We start from the raw sequence: 23,079 nt of genomic DNA on the forward strand, positions 1-23,079 counted from the left end.
CACTAATTTACACAGGCTACAGTATGATATGATACTTTTTTCTGGATATGAAAAGAAACAGCTGGCACCTTACAAGGTAGACAAACCTGTTTGAAAGCAGCAGCTTGTTTGCAGTTCTTTGCTTAACTTAATTGGAGTTCACAAGCCAGGAAAAAACTCTGGAGCAGGAGTAGAGATTTTTTAGCGTGCCTGTGTATCTGTATAATGAGCTAGTCACCTTCCAGTGGCTCATTTGTTTCAAGGTTGTGCTGTGGTAGAATGCCTTGTTTAAGCTGAAGAAGTTGGTTTTGTCTGTGGCAGTGCCATGCCTGGTTGTGCACTGTGCCAAGATGCGGAGCTGCGTACGCTAGGGTTGTTGTCTGCAGCTGCAGGCAGGAGTGGCACAGGTACATCTTCTCAATGTTTTGATGGGATAGCCATGGCTATACTGCTTTCAGGACCTGAGGTAATGTCTCCATGTGGAACTTGGACATCACATTGCCCTCAGAAATAGTTCCAGCTCTCTTACTTATGTCATTGCCCAGCACAGCATTCTCTGCAGTTGAGTGCTGCAGGGAGATACTAAACTTTCAGCTTCTAGAAATATCACAGTTTAGAACAATGTGTGTTTAAGCTTTTAGGAGAAGATAAGTTATCTTTATCTGAGCAAAAAGAAAGGGCAGAATTTTGGTGTGTGCCATTGTGTGGCCCTTGTTTGGCTGAAAAAAATATGGACATTTTTTAGCTTCTCTTCTTACTGCTGGGTAACGCAGAGTCCTACTAAGCTTTCTAGCAATTACCTGAAAATCAAAACTCATAGATTTGTCTCATTTTTTAAGCAAGCTTTGTATTTTCAATGACTTTTCAAGTGATACTGCAAAGCATTGTTAATTATTTTACACTCTTTAAGATGCCTGGTGCGAATATTTGTATTTGTGGGAGAAAAAAAGGATCCCTGCTCTGAAGTGTTTGCTGGTTAAGACAAGTATGCAGAACTAAGATACCGATGGGATACAAAAGCAGACTGTAGATGGTGAGAATGAGGGCAGTGATGACTGAATGCTATGTCAACAAAAGTTTTTGAGGATGAATATGGAAAGTACATACTGTGTGGTAAATCTGTGTCTGTCTCTTAAGAAACATTCATTGTTGAACTGAGATGACAGCGTACTTAATGCTTTTCAGATTGTGTTCGTGAGTTTATGTGTTTCAGCAAAGTATCTTAAAACAGTCTTTTAAACAGGTATTCTGTTTTGGATTGGGTTGGTGAGATTTTGGTAGTGGATTGGTGGTTTTTTTCTCCTTTTTTTTTTTTTCTTAACTTGTCAGTTCTGTAGTTGAAACAAAAAGCAAGCTATGCATTAAGTGGTGTGTAGGACAGTCTTGTGATATGTTTAGAAATTACTGTCCTTTCTCATTATCAAGATTCTGGTAACTGAAGATGCCCTTAGGACAACATCTCTTTTCTAGCGGCAGATATCAGGATTAAGGAAACAATAAGAAATTTTTCTCTCTAATCAGTTCTATTTTTTGGAAGAAAGTAATTTCATCATCCAGGTATTTGAAAATCTTTTCTATTGAGGAAATAACACAGTGAACGGAAATAAATTACTCTTTATAGAGTAAGACAATTTGTAATTTAAATATAAATTTCAGTCACTATCTATTTTGTTTTTCAGAAATTCCTTCCCTAATTTTGCAGATGATGCGTCAGTTTTTCAGTGATTTTGCCAAATAATCATACCAAGCTTTTATTTAGAAACTTTCATTGAAGGTGTATTAGAAACATAATTCAGTCATGGCTCTAGAATAACTAAACAGCCATTTTAAAAATTCTTGGGTTTGCAGAGTTTGACATTTTTCACTGTATTACCATAAGTATAAACTCATTCCCTTTTTTTTAATACAAATCTATTTGCATTTGTTAAACAGTCATTTCCTGATGTTCCTTTTTGTTGATGACAGTGAGTTTTTAAAAAATAAGTTTTTAATAGCAGTTTCAACTTTTTTCTTACTTCCAGAGAGCTAGCTATAGATCTTTCATGCAGGAAATTGCTATTGTTATGCCAGTCTACCCCCTGCTGGCTACACATTAGTATTAATTAGTTTATCATAGGGAACAAGGAGCCGATTTATTAGGGAGCTAGATTTATAGCAAAGAGTCAAGGTGAAAAAAATGTCAGAGAGGGTATCTCAAAAAGGACCACCTTGCATCTGGAATAGGCTGTGTATTCCTGCTCATACACCCAATTATGATGTTTGGTTTTGTTGTTTTGGGTTTTTTGCCTGAGTTCATTGGTATATATTGAACTTGTCATTTGCTGTAATTATCCAGGTAGTTTTCTTAATCCTGCCATCTGGGTGTTTTTTATTTCATCCTTTGTTTGAAGTCACTTAATCTTGTCTACAAGTACACTTAATCTTGTCTACAGGTAGAACCCTGCATTTGTCCCTCTGAAATTGCAACCCTTCCTTTTTTCTTAGACCACTTCTGTAATTAGTTAAGGTGATTCAGATTTCTAACCCTGTCCTGCAACGTGTTTTCAGCTCCTACTAGTAGTTTTTATTTCATGTCAAAGAGATCTAATTACTTTGAAGTAGGTTGTTTATTAATACAAAGTCAGCACCAATATACATTTCAGTCAGGTTTGTCTTCTTTACATACTTAAAATATCTTTTATAATTGCATTTAATGAGAAAGGTTTAAATACTGATGCTAAAGTGAGAATGTTACATAAAATTGTGTCCCCCAAGTATTTGAGACGTGTCAAAAACCCAAACCATGCTTAACTTACATTTTCTCATTATTTTATAATATTTAAAACCTAAATAGAGAATAAACTATGAAGTAGTTAGGAGAATTACAGAAAGTTCAGATCAGATTCTCTTGTTAGTATTACATAGCTTGCTGTGTCTCTGGAACACAGAGATGGAGTATTTTGTACTTTTGCAGCTACAAATTAAATTGATTGACTGTTCCAGGATTAACTCGTTTCACCGAGGGGGGAAAAACCTCCAGAAAGAAACACAAAACCCAGCGATATTTGGCTATGTGTATGTGTGGACCTGTTAGAGCAAGTCCAGAGTAGGTCCACGAAGATGGTCAGAGGGTTGGAGCCCCTCTCCTATGATGACAGGCTTAGGGTTGTCCATCCTGGAGAAGAGAAGGCTCTGGGGTGACCTCAGTACAGCCTTTCAGGACATAAAGGGAACTTAAAAAACAGGAAGAGGGTCTTTTGACATGGACTGATATTTTACATGGACAAGGGGGAACAGTTTCAAACCAGGAGAGATCTGGATAGCTGTTAGAAAGAAATTCCTTTATTCTGGGGGTGGTGAGGTATTGACACAGGTCACCCCCGAGAAGTTGTGGATGCCCTGTCTCTGGAAATCTTCAAGGCCAGGTTGGATGGGACCCTGAGCAGCCTGATTTAGTGGAAGAGACGTTGTGGCAGGGAGGTTGGCAGTAGATGAGCTTTAAGATCTCTTCGCACCTAAGCCAATCTGTGATATAACTCTGACGAAGGTGGGACAGTATTTGTCCAGAAATCTTTGCTTTTGTCAGTTACCTGTATACAGCAGCAACGTTGATGGTTTTAGTCCTATACAGGAACACTGGTTGTTTTTTTATTTGACAAAGCTTGTCCACAGATAACTTGCAGAAGAACAACTTTTTCTGCATTTTTAAGCCTCCAAAATAGTGAGGCTTCTTTAATCCCTTCCCTCCTTATTTTTGTGCTTTACTCTATCAGCTCCCTCAAGCAATGCTTTCAGTGACAAAGCTTTTTTCTGGATCTGCCCAGAAAGTCATAGTGGATGATACTTGGGAGCCCCATCAGCTCCATGCTCTATCTGGAGTCACACTACTTTCTTACACAGCTGTGAGATTTGTTTATGACTGTATATCTGAGTTCGTTCTAGTTCTGTGTAGTGCTTGTACCAGGTCTAATTCATTGCTCATACTGTCCAATTTCCTGGCCCTCAGTAAAATCCAATGAAGTTGTCTATCTGCATGAAGTTTGACTGTCATCCTCTTGTCAGCTGTTGTAACATGGCCTAAATTGTTTGTTTGTTTGAACCTATACTTATTTGCAGACAATGTAACAAATTCTTGTTTTACTCCAGATGTTAGAGATGTGAACTCGGTGTAATGAACAAACATGATGAATTGTAACAACTTTATTCCCGTCTGTGCTTGCAGATAGTACATGGAAAAGATGAACACCTGTAAATGGGAAGCTGCCTATTTGCCTAAATGGAAATATGTGGTACATTCAAGAGTTAGTTATTTTCCATGTGTGTAAATACATGAGATTAAACAAGGGCTTTATGAAGTGTTGACAGATCGGTGTTTTTTGCCACTCTTGTACTGGTACTATAGAACAGACTTTCGAAGCAGCTGTCACTTGGATCTCTTCTTTTGATAGCTAAAAGTAATAAATTTGAGGTTGTCTGGCTTGTGTTTTTTTGGTTTTTTTCAGTTAGAGTTCATTGTAAGTTAAATGAGCCTGTCTGAGACAGGCTCTGCAGTTTCTATTTTTCTAGCTGCCATTTGCTAAATATGACATTATGTAAATCTGTATTTAAATTGCATGCTTTATAGTTTATGTTCTATGCCCCTGCAGGAGATCTGTATTGCAAAGCATAACGAGAAGATCCAGCAGCGTCACCAGAGCGAGGAGGAGTACAAAATGCACCATACTGTTCAGCTGGTAAGTTTGAGTTTTGTGCTGTTGAGCTTAGCCTGTCATTAATAGCTTGCATTCCTCATTATACATTAATTAGGGGAGCATTCAGAGTGATAGCTCTTTCAGAAGATGGGATGTAACCCTGACCTTTGCATCATGGATTTCTGTGTCACATGCTGGTAAGGGGGAGTTGATAGTTGTGTTAGGAAAACATGGGAACCAAGCAAGTAGAACGGTTCTTTATGCTGGATTGACAGTCTGAGTGATTTGTTATGTTTATCATCACGTGTATGTAGGTGATTCTGAGCATCTCTGAGTACCATGTCTGGTATGCTGATAGGAGTAAGGGAATCACACATGTTTATTATTGAATCTTAATACGCTTGGTTTAGACTTTTCTTCTTTTTACTAAAGCAATTACTGGAATTATGTTGTGTAAACTTGTAGTTCCAGGTGGATGCTCCACAATTTTTTCCATAGTCTCATTGCAGAGAATAGACCAACTGGTCTCTTACGCTGTACCTAGTAGACTTGTCATAAGAATTTTCAAATTTTGGACTAGATCTTGGGAGCTGATATTGTATCAATATTTGATAAAGATCACTGGCAAAGATGGATTGAAATCCAAGTCTCTTTAATTCAGGCTACAGTTAGATTAGTGAAAGTGATTCTGCTTCATCCTTATACATTTTTAACATTGATATATTTGTCCAGGAAGTCAGCTGCATAATTTATTTTATGGAAAGGCTACTTGTCAAAGGCAGTATGTATTGGAATATTTTTCAGGAATTTTTTTAAAAAATGGTTTTTCATCAGTTCTTATAGTAAGGCAGAGGAAGTTACTGTGTGGGCTGTAGCCCATTTATCTGTCTTACAAATAAGACTTGGCAAACCCAAAGACTTCCTTGTCTCTCAAGTACTGTAGAGCTTTATATTATGGAATTGCCCACTTGAATGATATAAAGAATCTTAAGCTAATTTTTTATGTTTGTGTGGGATTTTTCTGGTAAAAATGTGACTGAAAAATTCTAGTATTACAGTAAAATAGGTTTTAAATTACTGGTTTTCATTAAGACTTTTGAAAAGGTAAGTCTTAGAAAACTTTTGAAAAGGTTAGTCCAAATACGAAACCAAATAAGAATTGCAGTTTTACTATTTTACTTAAAAGTGAAACAAAACCAAATAAACAAGTTGCCCAAAACAGATAGAAACCCTTGAATCTGAGACTGTTTCAGGAAGAGTTTGATGTGAATGCATATGTAACATTCAGGTACAGTGACAGAACTACTTCTCTTCCTTTCTTTATGCTTCTGTTCTAACTTCTTTGCCCATTATTCTTACTTTCTTTTACCACATGCTTCTCTTCCTCTTCACCTTTTTCTGCTTTCTGTCCTTGCTATTTTTTAGACATGTTCTCATCTTTCTCTCCCTAACACATCTGTACTTCCTTTCTTCCTTCCACATCACAGCAGTTGGCTTTTTACGAAGGACACCAGGCCACTTTCTGACTTACGAAAATGGCAGGCAGACCCTGCTCTTGGGGTGACTGAATGAGAATAAGGTTCACAAAAGTGATCAGAATTTTTGATTATGAAGATACACTTTCGAAAGTAATATTAAATGCTGTGAGTCATCTCAAGAATTAAAGCTGCTGTTTCTGCTCAGGGTTTTTGCTTTGTGGTCAGCTGTTACGTCACTTTTCCTGATAGCTTCTGAACTTGCATGCAGTGAATTTCACCTTCTGGTAATTAGCTTCCATTTCCAGTAAATTTGACTGAGGAGTTAGTGTTTGTTTCAAAGATGTAGTAACTGTTGAAGTTCTGTAAGAAAAAACTATTAGTTAAAGAGATGTATACTAAGTTTTATCTTATGTTTTACATAAGATAAAAATCTCTGTACAAGAAAAAATCACAACTGTCCTAGGTGCAAGGAAGAGCTTCAGACATTCTTTAAGGGCAGTTGCATAAAATCAAGCTGGTTTAAACAACAAAAGCTGGAATAAATACAGACCTATATTTACTGTTGTAAATGTAAGTGTGAAAACATTTACTTAATTTGCTTACTGTTGAATTCTGTGATGCTAACTTCTGTGAATTCCTGTACTTTGAAAATACCAATATGACTTGTTTAAATGGGCAGCCTTGCAATTTGGGCTGCCATTTTGTTATTGGAGTGACAGGAAAATGGATACTGCTTTGCTCTCTGGCTAATTTTTGCACTTTTAATTCAAGGGGGCTTCTCTTAGTATAGCATTCTGTTACTTGTTATCTCTCATCTCTTGAACTAACAAGTCTTCCAAGTGTTCCTGGTCGAGATTGAAATATTTTTTTTACTGTGTTTTGTGTTTCTTTGAGAAAACAAACCACAAAACGTATACTATTTTTTAATAGGGAAATGTATACTGTTTTTTAAGGGGAAGCCAAAGGCCAAGTTTTGCAGTTAGGTTTATTTGAGAAGTATCTTTTAAAGTAACTCTTCACATTTTAGGAGGAGAGGTTTTTTTTTCTAGTGAAGCCAAATAGAGCACTGGATGTAATATTTACATGCTTTTCATATATTTTCTCAGAAACGAGATCAGTTGCAAGATGAGGAGGAAAGAAAGAGCTCCTGGGTTAGTCAGGAACGACAAAAAACCCTGGACAGACTTCGTACATTTAAGCAGGTAACAGAAGAACTGTCGTTCTTTTCTGGCAGTTTCCTTTCCCAGAGAAACTTCCACTCATTCCAGTAACAGCATTCACCGTGCTATTAGTGATTCTCTTTCTTTGTATCATTAACTGGTCTTTGGAAAATTCACAACAAAATGTGGCATTGGTGGAAACAGATTCCTCTAGCTGTTGCATTCCCAGTGCCTTAAGTTTCTATTCGCTCTTACACCTTTATCTTGTGACAAGGCACTTGGCAAATGTTCCTGAGAAGTATAACCTAAACAGTACTTCCCACAAAGAGCGTTGTCATCTGACATGGCCCCCTACTGCTCCTTGCTAGAATGCCTGCTCCTTCTTATTACAGTGGAAGCATCAGAAAATGCACAGAAGGTGGGTTGAAGGGGAAAGAACAAGGAAAGGGCTGAAAGTGAAAGAAACCAGACTGCATTAACTGGTGAAAACTTTTTGTTGATAAAAAAAATAAAGGTATGAGAAGTTTCTTTGCTGGAAAGTTGTCTTCTTCAGCAGTATGCTCTTCATGTCATTACTGTTTGCAAGCCTCTTGAATTCTTTAACTTCTGTAAATTGAAGCAAATTTACTTATTTTAGCCAGCAATTGTTCATGATTTTCTATTTTCTATTAACATACTAATATTGTTACATGTTATTTCTTTAGGCCTACCACAGTTGTGCAAAAGGTATTAGACCTGTCTTTCAGAAGCAGCTTAATTTTTTGCTTTAAAAAGGCTATGGATGAAACTAATATGAAAAGACTGATAAGAGGCAGCAAATTTAAGAAGTAAAATAAATCTGAAAATCTTTGATGTCCTCAAGGTATACCTTTTAAAACAGTTGCATTCATGTATAAGACCACTGTATTAAGTCAGACTGGTCTGCATTTGTAGAGGGAGCCGTTGACCAGGATTAGAAAGAGGAAAGCAAGAGGGAATTTTGGATTTTATTTTCCAGAAAATAAACAGTTTTGAATGTGCGGTCTGATTCTTAGTAAAATCCTAATTCTAACCCATGTATTTCACGGACTGGACTAATCATATATAAATTGTGGCTTAAATAAGAATAGAAACTAAGAATATGAATAATTTTTTGCGCAAAGATGGGAATGTATTTGCTTTAGCTTTACGTACAAAGCGCAGTGAAAATTGTCAGAGACGATGGGTGCATAAAATCTAGGATAGTCCATTGCATATGCTTATGTAATTGTCGATACCTTATTCACTTTAGCGGTACCCTGGGCAAGTCATACTTAAATCAACCAGACTACGGCTGGCTCATGCAAGAAGAAAATGTGCAGCCAGCTCAGTGCCCGCTGTCGAGCAGCCTCAGTCTTTGCCAGCAACCATACAGATCCAAGAGAAGAGTGAAGAGGTGGAATTGGAAAAAGCAGTTCAGCCTTTGCAAGTGCAGGAATCCACAAGTCTAAAACAACTTCAAGACGTCTCTTTGCCTCCTAACGGTGTCACCTCTGAACTGCCCCACGTTAGCACTTCTCCACTCACCAGTGACCAGCTTCAACCAGAGACTGCTACTGGAGTACAGCTTCCACCCCCTTTGCCTCCACCACCTCCTCCTCCACCTCCACCTTTGCCCTCCAAGGAAGATGCCACCAAATCCTTAGAGAAAAGTGACAGCTTTATTAAACGTCACAGCGTGGAGAAGGGAGTCCAGCACTCCTCTGGTGTCCCACCGCCACATCTGTTCGATAGCAGTCAGCTAGTCAGTGCCAAGAAGAAGCTTAAGAAGACCGGTGATCTAGAGGGTTTACAGAGGAGGAGAGGTACTGTTTCAATTTCTGCATATTTAATTTAAAATTTATTGTTATTAATTTAAAAACTGTAATGCACATCAGTTCATTTTTGAATTGCTGTGTAGGAAGGTGTATGCTGTGATTAATTTATTATTAATGGGAAAGTTGTTAAGTCCTTTAGCTGAGGGATTCTGGCAGCTCAAACACTAGGGGTTTTATGACATCGTGGCATACTTATTCAGTGGGGAACACTTGTGAAATTGAGTCTACACTATACCATCTTAGACTAGATAGAAACCTAAGTGCTGTTGAAAAGAATATTTACATATCTACGTACTGCCCGGCCTGCAGATATCCTGTGTTTCACCTGAGGATGAAGTGTTCTATTTATAAACAGAATAATAATAATTTTTCTGTCGGCCTAATGTTTATTTTACTGACTTGCATTTTATCTTGTTTTTTTTTTGTAAAGCACCTATGTGTGTGCATTTTATATGCATCATAGTATGACAAATATAAATTCAAATCAGTCATCTCTGTTGGGGGCTTACCCCAACACTGAGGTGGTTTCAGGGTCTTTGCTCCCCTGCGCAGCTCCGAGCCGAGCCGAAGGAAGAGACGGAGTTCTCAGGTTTAGATTTCTCAAGGTTGCATACTTCGTTTATTGTTTCTTATCTTACAATTTTCTCGGAGTCCGACAAGATGTTCGCAGCTGCATGGATTCCTCACGTCTCCCCCCGAGCTGGGCTGTCCTTATCTTTTATACTAATTACTACGTATTTCTTATTTACTATTTCTTACCAATGTCTATCACTATTACTAAAAAGGTCATCTTTACTTTGACCCAATCCTCACTAACTACTTTGTGCCACGTCAATGCAGCAATGGAGTGAGGGAAGGAAAAGGAGAAGGAGAAGGAGACAACGCCCCAGATTCTCCATCTTGTCCCCATTCACTTCAATGCTAGGAACCTAAAACTATTATTTTCTCATTCTGTGATAAGCTAAACTACTATTTTTCACATTCTTGTGGCATGTAAACCTTCTCTCAGTGTAGGAAGTTTTTCCCATGGACTGAAATCAAAGCCAGTGTCTCTCTGAGCTCTGGGCTGGGGTCCCAGACACCCCTGCCCAGGTCCCTGACCCTCCAGGGCAACCAAAGGAATGCCCTGGACTCCAACACATCTCTCTTAACAATATTGTTAATGTCTGCAGCAGCAGCACTCTACCTGCTGCTCCATGAGATATTCCAAGTTTCTGAGTGGCTTCAGACATTTGTCTCTGTATGACAGACCGAGGCTTTGCAGTCCTTCCTTCTTTCCTCCTTCAAATCTTGTATTCTTTTGTATCTCTTTTCATTGTGTCATTTCTGTCTAGGCCTTTAGTGGGATGGAAAAAGCCTAAATTCAAAACAGGTTTTAAAAAAACACATTATACAATGTATGAAAAAGAACTGGAGATGGATATGTATTGATTGAGAAGTGCTGCATAAATTACGTGCTGTTGTATACAAGGTGTTTAAACTTTATTTTACTGTATTATAATGCATTCTCAGGAATGAAGATCTTGCCCACTCATGGCTTTTCAAAGTGCCAAAGCATGATTTTTATTTTTGTGGAAAACTAGCTTCAAGATTAGTGATAAAAGAAGGATTTGCTATAAAGAATTATCTCTGACTTCTTAGTTTTCATTAATTATAAAGGAAGACAGTTTCTATAACTGTTGGGACTAGATGCTAACAAATACATGAACCCAGAGAAGCAGGAAGATGCATGCTCTTGCAATTGACTATGTTGCTGCTTCCCTCACTGGCTTGTAGAAATAGTCATACAGTAGGTAAAATTAGCCTAAAAATGCAAGTGGTAAGAATGGGTCGTGCAGGCCAGTACCGAAGACATGTACTCATCACCTGAGTTCCAAAGTAAAAAATGGTTATGCAAGAAATGCTTTCATTATCTTGAATTTCTTGCAGATTATTTGATTTTCCTGACTGCAAAAAGAAAGGCCACATTGTTCAGAAAGTTTTACTTCTTGATAGGAAGATAAGTGGTGGCAAAAATTACAGTTGTCGGTAGAAACCAGTTTTGACATGGTAATAAGGAAGATTGTCTAGAAGCTAAAACAGCATTGGAGCTACCATTGTACTTACAGCATGGGACTATCACATAAATAGTATGCAGGTACTTTCTGGTATGTAGGAAATAAAAATAAAGACTGATAAAATTTAATGAAAAGAATACTGAAAGTCTTTTGGTTTGCTGCAGTGAGTTCCCCGATGGATGAAGTGCTGGCTTCCTTGAAACGTGGCAGCTTTCACTTAAGAAAAGTTGAGCAGAGAAGTCTCCCTCCTTTTCCTGATGAAGATGACAGCAATAACATCTTGGCACAGATCAGGAAAGGGGTGAAACTGAAGAAAGTACAGAAAGATGTTTTGAGAGAATCCTTTACAATTCTGCCTGATACTGACCCTCTGACAAGGAGCATCCATGAAGCATTGCGAAGGATTAAGGAAGCGTCACCTGAGTCAGAGGATGAAGAGGAGAGCTTGCCTTGCACAGACTGGGAAAACTAACCTGTAATTAAGCTACATTTAAAGAAAATATTTCTGCAGCAGTTTTTTTTATAACAGTAGCAGCTGAGCCTCAGGTTGTGCATTATAGGAGACACAGTAGGAATGTGACTAAACTGTCTGACATCCAGTGTGGTAAAACATACACGTATGCATTGTGTGTCACTGACTTTTCAAAGAATTCAAGGTTTATAGTAACAAAAACTTTTTTTAGACAGTATGCTAGCCTTTTACTGTTCCAGTACTTCTGCTGATTATTGACAGGACTTCTCCTGAAAAAAGCTCTATTTTATCTAGTAAATTTGAAGGGACAGTTCCCAGTTTACCAAAAAAAGTTTAAAAAGCAGCACAATCACTCTTGGATGCACCTTATACTTGCTTTCTAATTGTTTCTAGCCTTGTAAAAATGGGGCATGTCCTATTTCAGACTGAGTAACTTCTAAGTGAAGGACAGTTAGGTTGGAATGCTGAACAGATTGAAATCTCATGGGTTACCCTGAGTGGCCGACTTCCTGACAGCTTGGCTTCAGCCTCTAAAATCTCTGATCTAATTGAATTTCCAGGCTATTAACAGTAAATATACAAATACAATTTATACTTTTGCTAGTCATATGAATTCCATGAACTTGCATTAATACTAAGCTACAGTGCCTGAAAGTACAGATACCAGACTTCAGCAGATGAAATTAGTGATTTCAGAACAAACCAAAAAATTGGCAAGAGATCAGTTTTCAAAATAATTGCTGCATCAGTAGCACAGAGAGATTTGTGACTGCAGCAGCAGCGTAGAGCACTTCTCTGTGGAGGCTCTCTTCTGTTACTGACACGTGAATGAACTTGAGTATCAAGAAGGTTCCCACTGAGCCTAAAATTTGAGAAACCAGAGGCACGACAATCTGTAAAGAAATGAAAAATCTGTTTAGAAGGGCCATTTCAACAGAAAGGAAGACAAGTATTTGTAATCCTTGCAACAGAGTTAACAATATGAAGAAGATTACCTTTTTGAATGTTCACAGTCCAGCTTTTCTACCCTGGGTAGCTGTTACCATTGCTGGAGAATGGCTGTTGGTAAAGTGCTACAGCTGTTTAAAAACTGATTCTGACTTAGCACATCATCTGCTGAATGTTCCTGTGATTTTGAAATACTGTCTCAATCTGTTGCATTGGCATGGTATTTTCAAATCATAATATTTTAAATTTTTGAAAAGGAAAATAAATGCTGCCTTCAATTCTCCATGAACTAGCTGTGGGCCACCCTAATGGGGTTTCACACAGTTTAAGTATGGTTTCCTCCTTCTATTCTATACCAAATGTACTGAGTTTTGGAGTGAAATTCCAGGAGTGGGGATGTGCTTAACACTTGCTGAAACTCCAAGTGAAAATAATTTTGCTTTCATGTAACTTCTTTCTATCCTTGCATACTGAAAACTCCCACTACCACAGCTCTTAAGAAATCAAGTGACAACTATAAGAAAAGACATGTCTTGGAGCTAACTTGGCTTTCTTAGAGCAATTATTCTAATTTCTTAGATAATGGATCACATTTAAACTTTGTGATTTGACTTTGATTTTAGTAAATCTATTTGACTGTTTAGGATTTTGTTTGCATTTTTTTTGCAAGATACAAAGACATTTTCCAAGTCTGACTTAAGTTTTTTTTTTTTTTTTAATCAAATGGGTTGACCTCCTAAACATTTTACATTGGAAGTGCATCTTAGAAATCGTCTGTGGTCATTGCCACACAATATAAATATATGTTTTCCTCTGCTATTTGCAGCTCCATAAAAGGAGATCTGAATGCAGGTTGAAATTCACTGCCACACAGTCCCTGGCTGTTTTCTCCTTTTTGCTAGACCACATCCTGCTGAAGTCCTGTGAAATAACTTGGACCTAAAAGCAGATTTCAGTGTGAGGAGTATGTGCTCCTTGTTCTTAACATATCTGAGACCTGCTTTCTCTTACCAGTGTCATATTTTATTATGAAAATAACCCTGTTTTCATTAGGTGAAGTTATTTAACACATAGTAGTTTAGATTGAAAATGGTTGTACAGAATAGCTCAGCAAATAGCTCAGAAATCGCTGTACTAACAGCTCAGAAAAAACAAGCAAGGCCCTTGCTATCCAAGCAATGAAATAATTTGGGAGAACAGAGATTGAGACAAAGCCCTTGAAAAACTCAACTGAATAAATGCTTTCCATATAGATGAACGTACTTGCTTGAACATACAGACTTGTTTACTAGCATTCATCATATAAGAGTAAAATAATGAAAATCTGTTGTAGAAATAGCAGGCTAATGTTTAATATCTTGCTTTAAGATTGACCTATTGGTTCTCAGCTTGTAAGCTCTACACATGCCAATAATTGTATCATGGAGATTATAGGTTGAAAACATACAAAAGTGTGTTGGCACACATTTTATATTAATTATGCTTAATTATACATGCATCTGTATAAGATAAATGTAATGCAGATATTTGCCTTACAGAATGAAAGCTAAATCTGATACAGTGATGTATATTTTTTTAAGTGCCAGAAAGTTCCTTGATATATGTGAAGGAAATATTAGCAGTGCCCAGTGAAGTGGTTTCAATAATTATTGAAGTTTGAAGGCAAAACTAATAGTAACTAATTCTTGCAGGAGATTCTAGTAATCTCTTGTATTCCCTGCTCTGTCAGTTGACTTCTACATAAAGTTATGATTAACCTTTTTTAAGAGCAATTCTTTCCAGACAGACACTCTGAACCATATAAAAAGATACTGAGGCATATATTGAAGTAGCTGAGCAAGTAGAATAAATATGTAGTATCTTATGTATGAAAATCCAAGAGATTACTGGTTATCAACAGTATCCTCAGAACATCTGTGTATGAGCACATAATAATGCACATAAATCACCATAGTACACTAAGAGTACTGTAAGTAATGCAGAACTTGAGTTCCTGTCAGTGATGGACAAAGTAACAGATAACAAGCGAGCTTTTGTTCTCTGCAGTCTCCTAATCCAGTATTTTGGGCCTCTAATCTGTATTAACTGCCAGTAATACCAGAAGGCAAAAAAACCCCCAAACAGCAAACCAACAACAAAACCAAAACAAACAAACAGCTCCCAAAAAACCAAACCAACAAACAAAAAACCCCCAAACAAACAACAAAAAAAACCCTGGTCATATGTGTGTTCTGGTTCTAGAGTCACGGTGTCATTACCCTGGGAGCAAAGAGAATCTTTGCTCAGTATGCACTGCTCAGTTTATTGCATGTTAGAATTGCTGAATATGTTGATCAGAGAATATTTGTACAGCCATTTAGCTTTTCAGATCTTCCTTTTTCTTTCTTCCCAAACAGGTGCTTGACAGCCACCAACGTGCGAAAAGAAAACCCCAGCTGAAGATTACTATCCTTCTGCATTTCTGAGAATTCAGAGCCAGCAGTTATGACCATCAATTCCACAGGAGGCTTTCTTTGGCAAAGAAATAGTCTTTCTTTGGCAAATAACTCAGTACATGGAAAAAAAATGGCCTGAAATGTTAATTTCAGGTCACTTTTTTCTCTATTTGTTCAAACAAATTCTGATTTGGGCAGAAAGCTAAGTTGTTTAGACATGCATTTTATACTATCAAGAATGCCCAATTCTTAAGCACTTTTTATATTTACGTTAGTAACATATGGCCAGTTAAGTGAGGGGGGCATTTTGAGTTGGGAGACTACTTGCTGTTAGAGTAACTTTGGGGTTCCAAACCAGCTATAAAATGGCCCCTTCACTGCACTGAATATCTCATGTGCTTGAAAATTCAACTAAATGGCTCCCTGCAGAGAAGCTTGCTGTGTAGAAGTCTGATATTCCAGAAAGAGAATTCCTAGTTGCACTACAGTAGCTGAAATTCAGTAACATGCAACTAAGACTTTTTTCTTCTTAGCTTGAAGAAGCATGTCAGTATGAAAAGCAACAAGTGACCACAGCACAATGAGAATTAAGAGTTGAATTCAGTACGTATTCAAGAATGTGTTTGTTTCCATCATGATACATTTAGCAAGACATACTGCAGCACCTTTTTAGAAGGTCATTTTTAGTCTGACATCTTTTTAAAGTAGACATTTTCATGCTTTTTTAAAATAATATTTAGCTATGCTGAACCGAGTTAGTTATACTTTTGTCATTTGTTATAAGAAGCAATATTTTGTAATTTCATACTTAAAAATATTTTTCTCTTTTGGTTTAAAATAGCTTTTGATTAGTCTAAGCAGCCCTCTTTAAAAAAGGTCAAAGCACTTAAGCATACTGATAATTCAGTTGTGAAAATCATGCTATTCTTGCTGGTTTTCATCATTCCCTTTAGTGGCTGCAAAAGTGTTTGTATTTCATACCCAAAAGCCTAGCGGCTGAAAAATGTTTCTTTTGATTCTGACTGTTTTATTTTTAAAGGAGAGTTACAACTTCCTCTGCAGTGAATACTTAGGAGTAGTCCTAAACCTCATGACTAATGGCTGCAGGCAGCTACCTTTCGATACCACGGTACCAAGAGGTATGTCAATCCAGAGATACAAGTAGCCTTGTACCACCTAAAAACCTCACGTGGTATTAAAAATCAACCCATTACACTTCTAGGAAAGCTGAATTTTCACTAGCATTTTGTTTTTACTAGCGTAACATACACTGTGTTTGAGAAATACACAGTCCCTGTCCTTCGTGTTGTGTGGTCCATTCACTGTTCCTCTTTTGACAGATAAAACTACTATATGGGGATCTGGGTTCTTTTAAGTGGAGTTACTCATTGCTGCTGTCGTGTAATGGAGCACGTACTGTGTTAACATTTATAACAGGGGATTTCACGTCTTGCCGTTTACTTACAGAGAGAGGAGCAGGAGACCTTACCTTAGCAATAGGCTATGTAATCTAAAGGAACCTCAGCTCTGGGACCCTTCAGCCTATTGAAGATGTTTTGCTGTGGCTGTCCAAAAATTGAAGCTCTGTCAAACATCTCGAGAGGATTTTCTTAACCATGTTGCCTTACTTATAAAGTTAGTGAACATTGATTTTCAAAGCACCTGCGAGCAGTGTTACTGTAGAATTGTATTGATTTTGTTGTGTTAGTTGCCAGGTCTCTATTTTTCAGCTGTGTGAAACAACTGATACTGGCTTTCCACAGGCCTAAAACTACATGATGCTTTTTTCTTAAGCTTATTCTCTGAATTCTGTGTTACATGGTATGGTTGCAAGCTGTCTGATGCTGTGTTTGTGCAGCAATAGCAGCAGTTTCAAGGTTCATCGTAATCATTCGACACTGTGTACACCGTCAGCTGTTTTGTTCTACATTTGTTTGTACTTTCAGTCACACCACGCATTAATAATCAGTCACACCAAGATAATTAAATAAATTTTTGGCTGTAGCACAAAACAGAGCTATGATGTAGAATGGTAATTCACATTATACATTTCATCTGAAACTTAGTGCTAAATTAACAGTGGTGAACAAGCAACTTCTATGTTCATTTTTTCCTCTTTTCTAGCCTGCAGTTTCATTCCTTGGAGTATGCATACAGAACATTAGCAAAATTTCAAGCCGGGGAAAAGTAGTGTAATTTTAAAGTATTTGTGCAGTGGTTCCCTTGCACAACACGTTTGTCTGCAGTTTACCACTGTGTTGTTACCTAAATAGCTCCATGCTGTACTGTACTACAGTTTTCAGATATGTTTCATATGCCATGTGATCTGTCATCTTTGCCTTGAAAAATGTGTGCATGATTGATGAAATTAGTCTTCTTAATCTGTTTCATATTTAGCTGAAATCTTAGATTTCTGTATTAGCTTAGTCTCAATAGAAATGGAGTTCTCATATGAGCATGTATTCTATGGGCACACAAAAAGTAGTAGTTACGCTGAGCATAGCAGTATAAATCAGTTCAAAACTGCCATCTTCTGTGTGGAAAATGAATGGGGCTTTTTTCCACATCCTGCTCAAAAAAACCATAAAACAAAAGTGATTTTAAATCTCCATGAGTCACTAGATGTCACAATTTCACATAATTTTCACTTTGATATAAAAATTGTGCATATGTAGTGTACACAGGCTAATGCAGAAAAGGTACCGTCCTCTGCCATGTGACGTTTTCCAGTGGGATGGCTACCGCAGAAAATGGGGAAAGTTTAGTATATTTACAAGAAACTTAGGGAAATTATGACAGCCCTGCGCTGAGGTCAGTTCCACCATAGCTGAGAAAAGCTGTAATACTTGTGTTGGTCCGTGAGAAATCTTGGCAAGATCACTAAGGAAAAACACGTAAACACGCGCAAGGTAAACGAGCCTCCACAAAAAGACCTGCCTATTGATATTTTTCATTTTATTGTTGTGGCTGCGTTGTTCTGTTGCTAGTTATTTATCTGAAGTAGTTTGTCAGGTTTTGCGCCTTTTCAATTTTTAGGAAAATCTTTCTTTTTCCAAATTAAAAGTTATTACTATGGTGTAACTGATCCAGTGAAGTAAAGATTTGAAATGCATAATGTTTATTGTACAAATGCTTATTATGTAAGGACTGAAAAATCTTTTGAGTGGGAACAAGAAACTAAATACTCAGTTTCTACTAAAATAACCAAAATATAAGGTAAACAGCAATAGCCTTGTTTGGAAATGGAATTAGTATCAACAAGAATTTCATGTTCTCATTCATGGAGGTTCCAGATCCTTTACAAATGACCAATAGTCTTACTCACTTTACTGTATTTTCATGTTAGTTATCTGTCTAGGGTAGATGAAGGCTTTTTTATTTTTCTCAAACATCACTTTTAAGTTTTGCTTGGGTTTTTTTGTTGTGGCTTTTTTTTTTTTTAAATTTTAAATCTGACAGTCTGCATTCTCTACCAGACACTTGTAAAATAAATTAGTATGATTATATATTGTGTTCTTTTGTGACTGAATTGGGGATAGAACTCAACATACTTCACTACATTATTTGTAAAGAATCATTTTGAGTATAAGCACTATATTCTGTACTGTTTAATAATAAAGTAATGATAGATGCATTATTGAAGATGCAACTTATTGAGAAGAGGAGGCAGAAACTGTATTGGTTAATGTTACCCTTATTCCATTTGTTGCACTGAATTTCAGGAGTGTAATTTGTAAATCAAGTTTGCTCATGCGTGTAATCAGATTTTATTTTCATTGTAATGCTTATGTAATTAAATTACCTGGATGTATTTCTGGTAATGATTTCATAAGCATGGACAATACGTTGTTGATGTTTCGCACTACAGAATTAATGTTAAGAACAAGAAAAGCTTCTTGCAAAGAAAAGGAGTAACAGAAGCACCTTACTGGGAGAGCATGTTGCATGATTCCAGTCCTCTTGGAGCTGACAGACAGTAGGTCATCCTAAACTTGACTGCAAATTGCTCTTTGGTGTTATAAGCACATCAACATACTGCTATCAATGCTATCAACACAATGGCTGTTTTTAACCTATAAATATACTGTAATTTAAGTTTTCCTACAAAGTGAATTTATATTTAATTGCTGCCTAATACATAAATACTTAGAATTTTTAGGAGGGTCAAGGGAGGGAGGGCAGGCATGCCAGTATATTTGTGGGAGGGGCTGTTGCATATATGGGTCTTTGTACTTCCCATTCAGTTTGACTGTTAATCCAAAACTCAGCTCTGGCTGTAGTGAATCTGCAGCCTGACATTTATGTATTTTTATTGTGATTCAGGTCTTATATATTCTGTAGCTCAGAGCTTCAGAATTAGACAGAAAAGGTCATCTTTCCATTCTCAAATGTGAATGCTCTGTACCTCTAATATGGAAAATGACCAAGCAATTAATTTTATTCTGCTGAGTTTTTAATATTAATGTGTAGAGCATTATCTAAAGCTCGTTAACCAGCTGTGTGTCCATTGGAAACAAGTAGAAAGGATGAAGGTGCATATAGTCCAAACTCTGCAAAGACTTTATTCCAGAGACTGTCACCTATCCAGGAATTAGTTTGCCATAAACTGGCTTGATTTTCAGAGTATAAATATAGTTTTGACTTTTGAATTGGTAAATAGGTGTTGGGTATTGGGGATATTCACTTAACATCTTCCAGCGTGCTGTTGCTGTATGTTTTGAACTTCATTTTAAGTGTATACAAATGTGTCATCATAAAACGAAAACTAAAGAAATACAGATGGCTGCAGGTTGTCTTACATGAATGAAGCCAGTGAAGCGTAATGAAACTAACTTCCTTGTTAAGCCTGTTGAATAAATAAGAAACAATGAAAACAAATTTTCCATTCACTAGCTTTGTGCAATATTATCATTAGACTCAGACACTACTAGCACATTGTGCTTGGCTTTAAGAAAGTTTTTAATTCCATTATATTCAAAAGGACATATTAAATGCTTATTTTATTGTAAACAACTCTGCAAATTTACTATGCCTGAAAATGCTCAAAGTTATTAAGTATTAAGCACAAGTATGTTAAAAAAAAAAAAAAGGTTAAGAACTAAACAAACATTTCTAGCAATACCTAGAAACTAAAAAAAAGTTTTAATTGTCTGCTTCTTGGTCTTTCTTCTTTAGTGCAGCTTTTCTGCAATGCAAGTTTATTATTGTGTATTCCATGGGGGTTTATTATCATGATTCAGAAATTTAAACCTGTACGCAAAGTACTGCATTCATTCACCTTATTGTACATGCAATGTAACATCATACTCACAGTTTTGGTGCTTTAAAATTATTCCTCTTTTCTTTATTAAAGGATATTTATTTGATCACTGTCTTGGTTTTAACTTTGATTATGTACTAGCATTAAAACATATTTTTTGTACAGTTTGGTTCCCACAAAAAGCCAGTTTTATATCTATTTAATTTCTGTTCCCATTGTTATTCTTACAATTCCTGAAATTCCCTGTCATTGTTTAATGGTAGATGGCTGCATCTAAGCTATGTTGCAGCATGGAATATTTGTATTTAGGTAACATCTTTGTAAATGAAGCCACATGAACAATTTAGGTATAATAGAAGAACTTTGCTCCTAAATGATGCAGGGTAGTTGTGCCACTACCTTATGGTAGTTGTCCACTTTCCATCTCTTGATCAAAAGACAGAAGCACTCCATGAAAAGGGGTGAAAGTTTAAATACAAAAATGTTAAGAGCTTAGCCTTATTAACTTACTAGAGTTCCTAGGTGGCTGTGAGTTCTTCCTTTTATTCTTGTAGCCATTTTGTGTTATTACTTATGTAGGCATCAATCTTGCAAAAGAAGTATCTTTATATTGTATCTCTTTTCCCTTTTGTTTCTGTGGTTTTGGTGCAGTGCAGGTAGGTTTTATTTCTAGCTGGTTCCTTAACATGAGGAAACAAAAAACCAGTGTATTTCTGGAACAGGAACTTTTTTGTGCCATTACAACCCTGAGAAAACAAGAAAAAAGACATTTCTAAGAGCAACATGAAACCAACTTTATATTTGCAGGGTAAATCTACTTTGCAAAATTGCAAGGCCTATCTGGCTTTGGTTTCCTAGTGTTGTTTTTCATGCCAGGTAATAATCACTCGTAATTTTGGGTCGTGGCAGAACACATAGAACAAGTAGGAAATGTGTTTTGAAATAATCAGTTCTTTGAGTGTTGCTGACCTAAGAGAGAAGAGTGTTGCATTTGTGTCCGACATCAGTTCCTAAAGCTCTGGCGTGGCCGTGCTGTGGGTGCCTGCACAGGTTTTGCTCTGCAGTGCTCCATCAGCTGGTTCTGCTTGGCACTGGCTTCAGTAGATAAGGAGATGGTTTTTTATAACTCTCTACACCATCCATACAGGTTGGAAGTGAATTTAGTGTATGCATCAGGATTGCAGATGAGTGAATATATCTGTAGGTAGACTTGAAAACAGTGGTATGCCATGCAGAATAAGGCCTCTTGTTTCTACAACACAGAAAATGAAAGATACGTAGAACCACCATTTATTTTTTCCCTGTTTGTTACGTGTCAGATGTAAATCAAAGGCACATTGTAAATAAATACTCAGTGTGCCACAGTGCCCCTGAAATAGGGGAACTACTGATACATGCCGGGTTTGTCTGTGTTCTACCACTTAATGCTCAACAGAGGCGGTAGGTAGAAGGGAAAAGAAGTAAAAATGGAAGGTGTGTTTGACAGATGTTGCTTTCCAAAACCTATGAACTCTTCCTTTTCTCAGCAGTTTCCTTTTCTTACTGCTGCTTCCTATCATAGGGAGAAGCCCATTTTATAGGCTGCACTGTTTCTGCTATAGAGGAGTCCTGGATTGGCTACAGTATCTCTGAATCTTGGGATCAAAAGCCATCAGTATGTCACCACAGCCAGAGCTTTATGCTCACGTCACAGATCTCTGTCTAAATCTCCTTTTACCGTTTGTGCCAGTGTGTTTTTACTATTTGTAAAGGAAGGTTATAACGTTTGTAAAAATTGATAAAATGGGGTCTTAAACCTTAGATGTACCATGTCAACCATTTAACTGTTACAGGCATCACTTTGTTTACACAAACTGCCCTCCAGCAGAAAACCATCCCAGAGGTGCTGCCAAGAAGCTACAGCATCATCACCATGTAACCTACCTTGCTCACAGAAGTACTGCAAGTCTCTGTCCAACTCTCCATCCTGCAGAACTGATCCCATGGAGCCTTTCTGTCCTTTTGATCCCATGGAGCCTTTCTGTCCTTTCCCCTTTTGCACTAAGATTCTCAGTCTCTATTGCTTTCTCTAAACTTTGTGCAAATCTTCACCGCAGTCAAGCTGACTGTCCAGATTTTCATCAGCTCAAAAGACAGCACATCTCCCTTGAACTGTTGCCTCCACAAGAAGGGCTGGTGGATAAAAACAGGCACAGATTACTCTCTGTGCTGTTAAAAGCTGCTGCCTGTGTTGTTGCTGGGGTTCGCTCATAATTAATAAACCAAAACTTTGGGGGAAAAAAAAAAAAAACTAAACCAAAACAAAAGTTATATTCACATTCACACTGTATCTGCTGTCTTACCCCTTTATTCCTACTGTAGTTCTGTGCTGTCGGTGGGATGTTTGTTGGGGATACTTGTGCCACAGGCAAATCATCTGTATTGCTTTCTTGTCACTCTGTCCTCACCGTGGAATGCAGCAGACTTCCTGACTTCGCTGAGATGTCTCACCCCACAGTGCTTACATAAGACTAAGCACATTCACAGTCTTTCAAACAAAAGTCACTGTTTACTTCATTCTTTCATCTTAACAACTTTTCTAATTAGCATCACATTCCCTCTGTACATTACTGTTTAAAAGTCACACAAATAAGGAAGATTGAAGAATCATGCAATTCATACAAAGCACTTATATTAACTATACTTTTTCTTCCTCAGTACTTTATTTTAATCTCATTCATTATCAGTAAAAGTGTAACTGAGTTCTTATCATACAAAATCATCAGTGCATGCTCAAACTGCCATG

At 37.2% G+C, this 23,079-nt stretch overlaps 1 protein-coding gene across 1 annotated transcript in view; it reads left to right on the top strand.

Annotated features, from left to right (window-relative positions):
* JMY (junction mediating and regulatory protein, p53 cofactor) overlaps positions 1–20,400 on the top strand; it is a 63,159-nt gene extending 42,759 nt beyond the window's left edge. The window contains exons 7-11 of the mRNA XM_040089897.2: positions 4,605–4,691; positions 7,234–7,329; positions 8,558–9,110; positions 11,344–11,654; positions 14,996–20,400. Of these exons, the coding sequence (XP_039945831.1) occupies positions 4,605–4,691; positions 7,234–7,329; positions 8,558–9,110; positions 11,344–11,651 (1,044 nt within the window). The 3' untranslated portion in view covers positions 11,652–11,654; positions 14,996–20,400. The remainder of the gene's footprint in view (positions 1–4,604; positions 4,692–7,233; positions 7,330–8,557; positions 9,111–11,343; positions 11,655–14,995) is intronic.
* Positions 20,401–23,079: the final 2,679 nt, after the last annotated feature.

The sequence above is a fragment of the Hirundo rustica genome, chromosome Z, assembly GCF_015227805.2.
Source record: "Hirundo rustica isolate bHirRus1 chromosome Z, bHirRus1.pri.v3, whole genome shotgun sequence".
Lineage (NCBI taxonomy): Eukaryota > Metazoa > Chordata > Aves > Passeriformes > Hirundinidae > Hirundo > Hirundo rustica.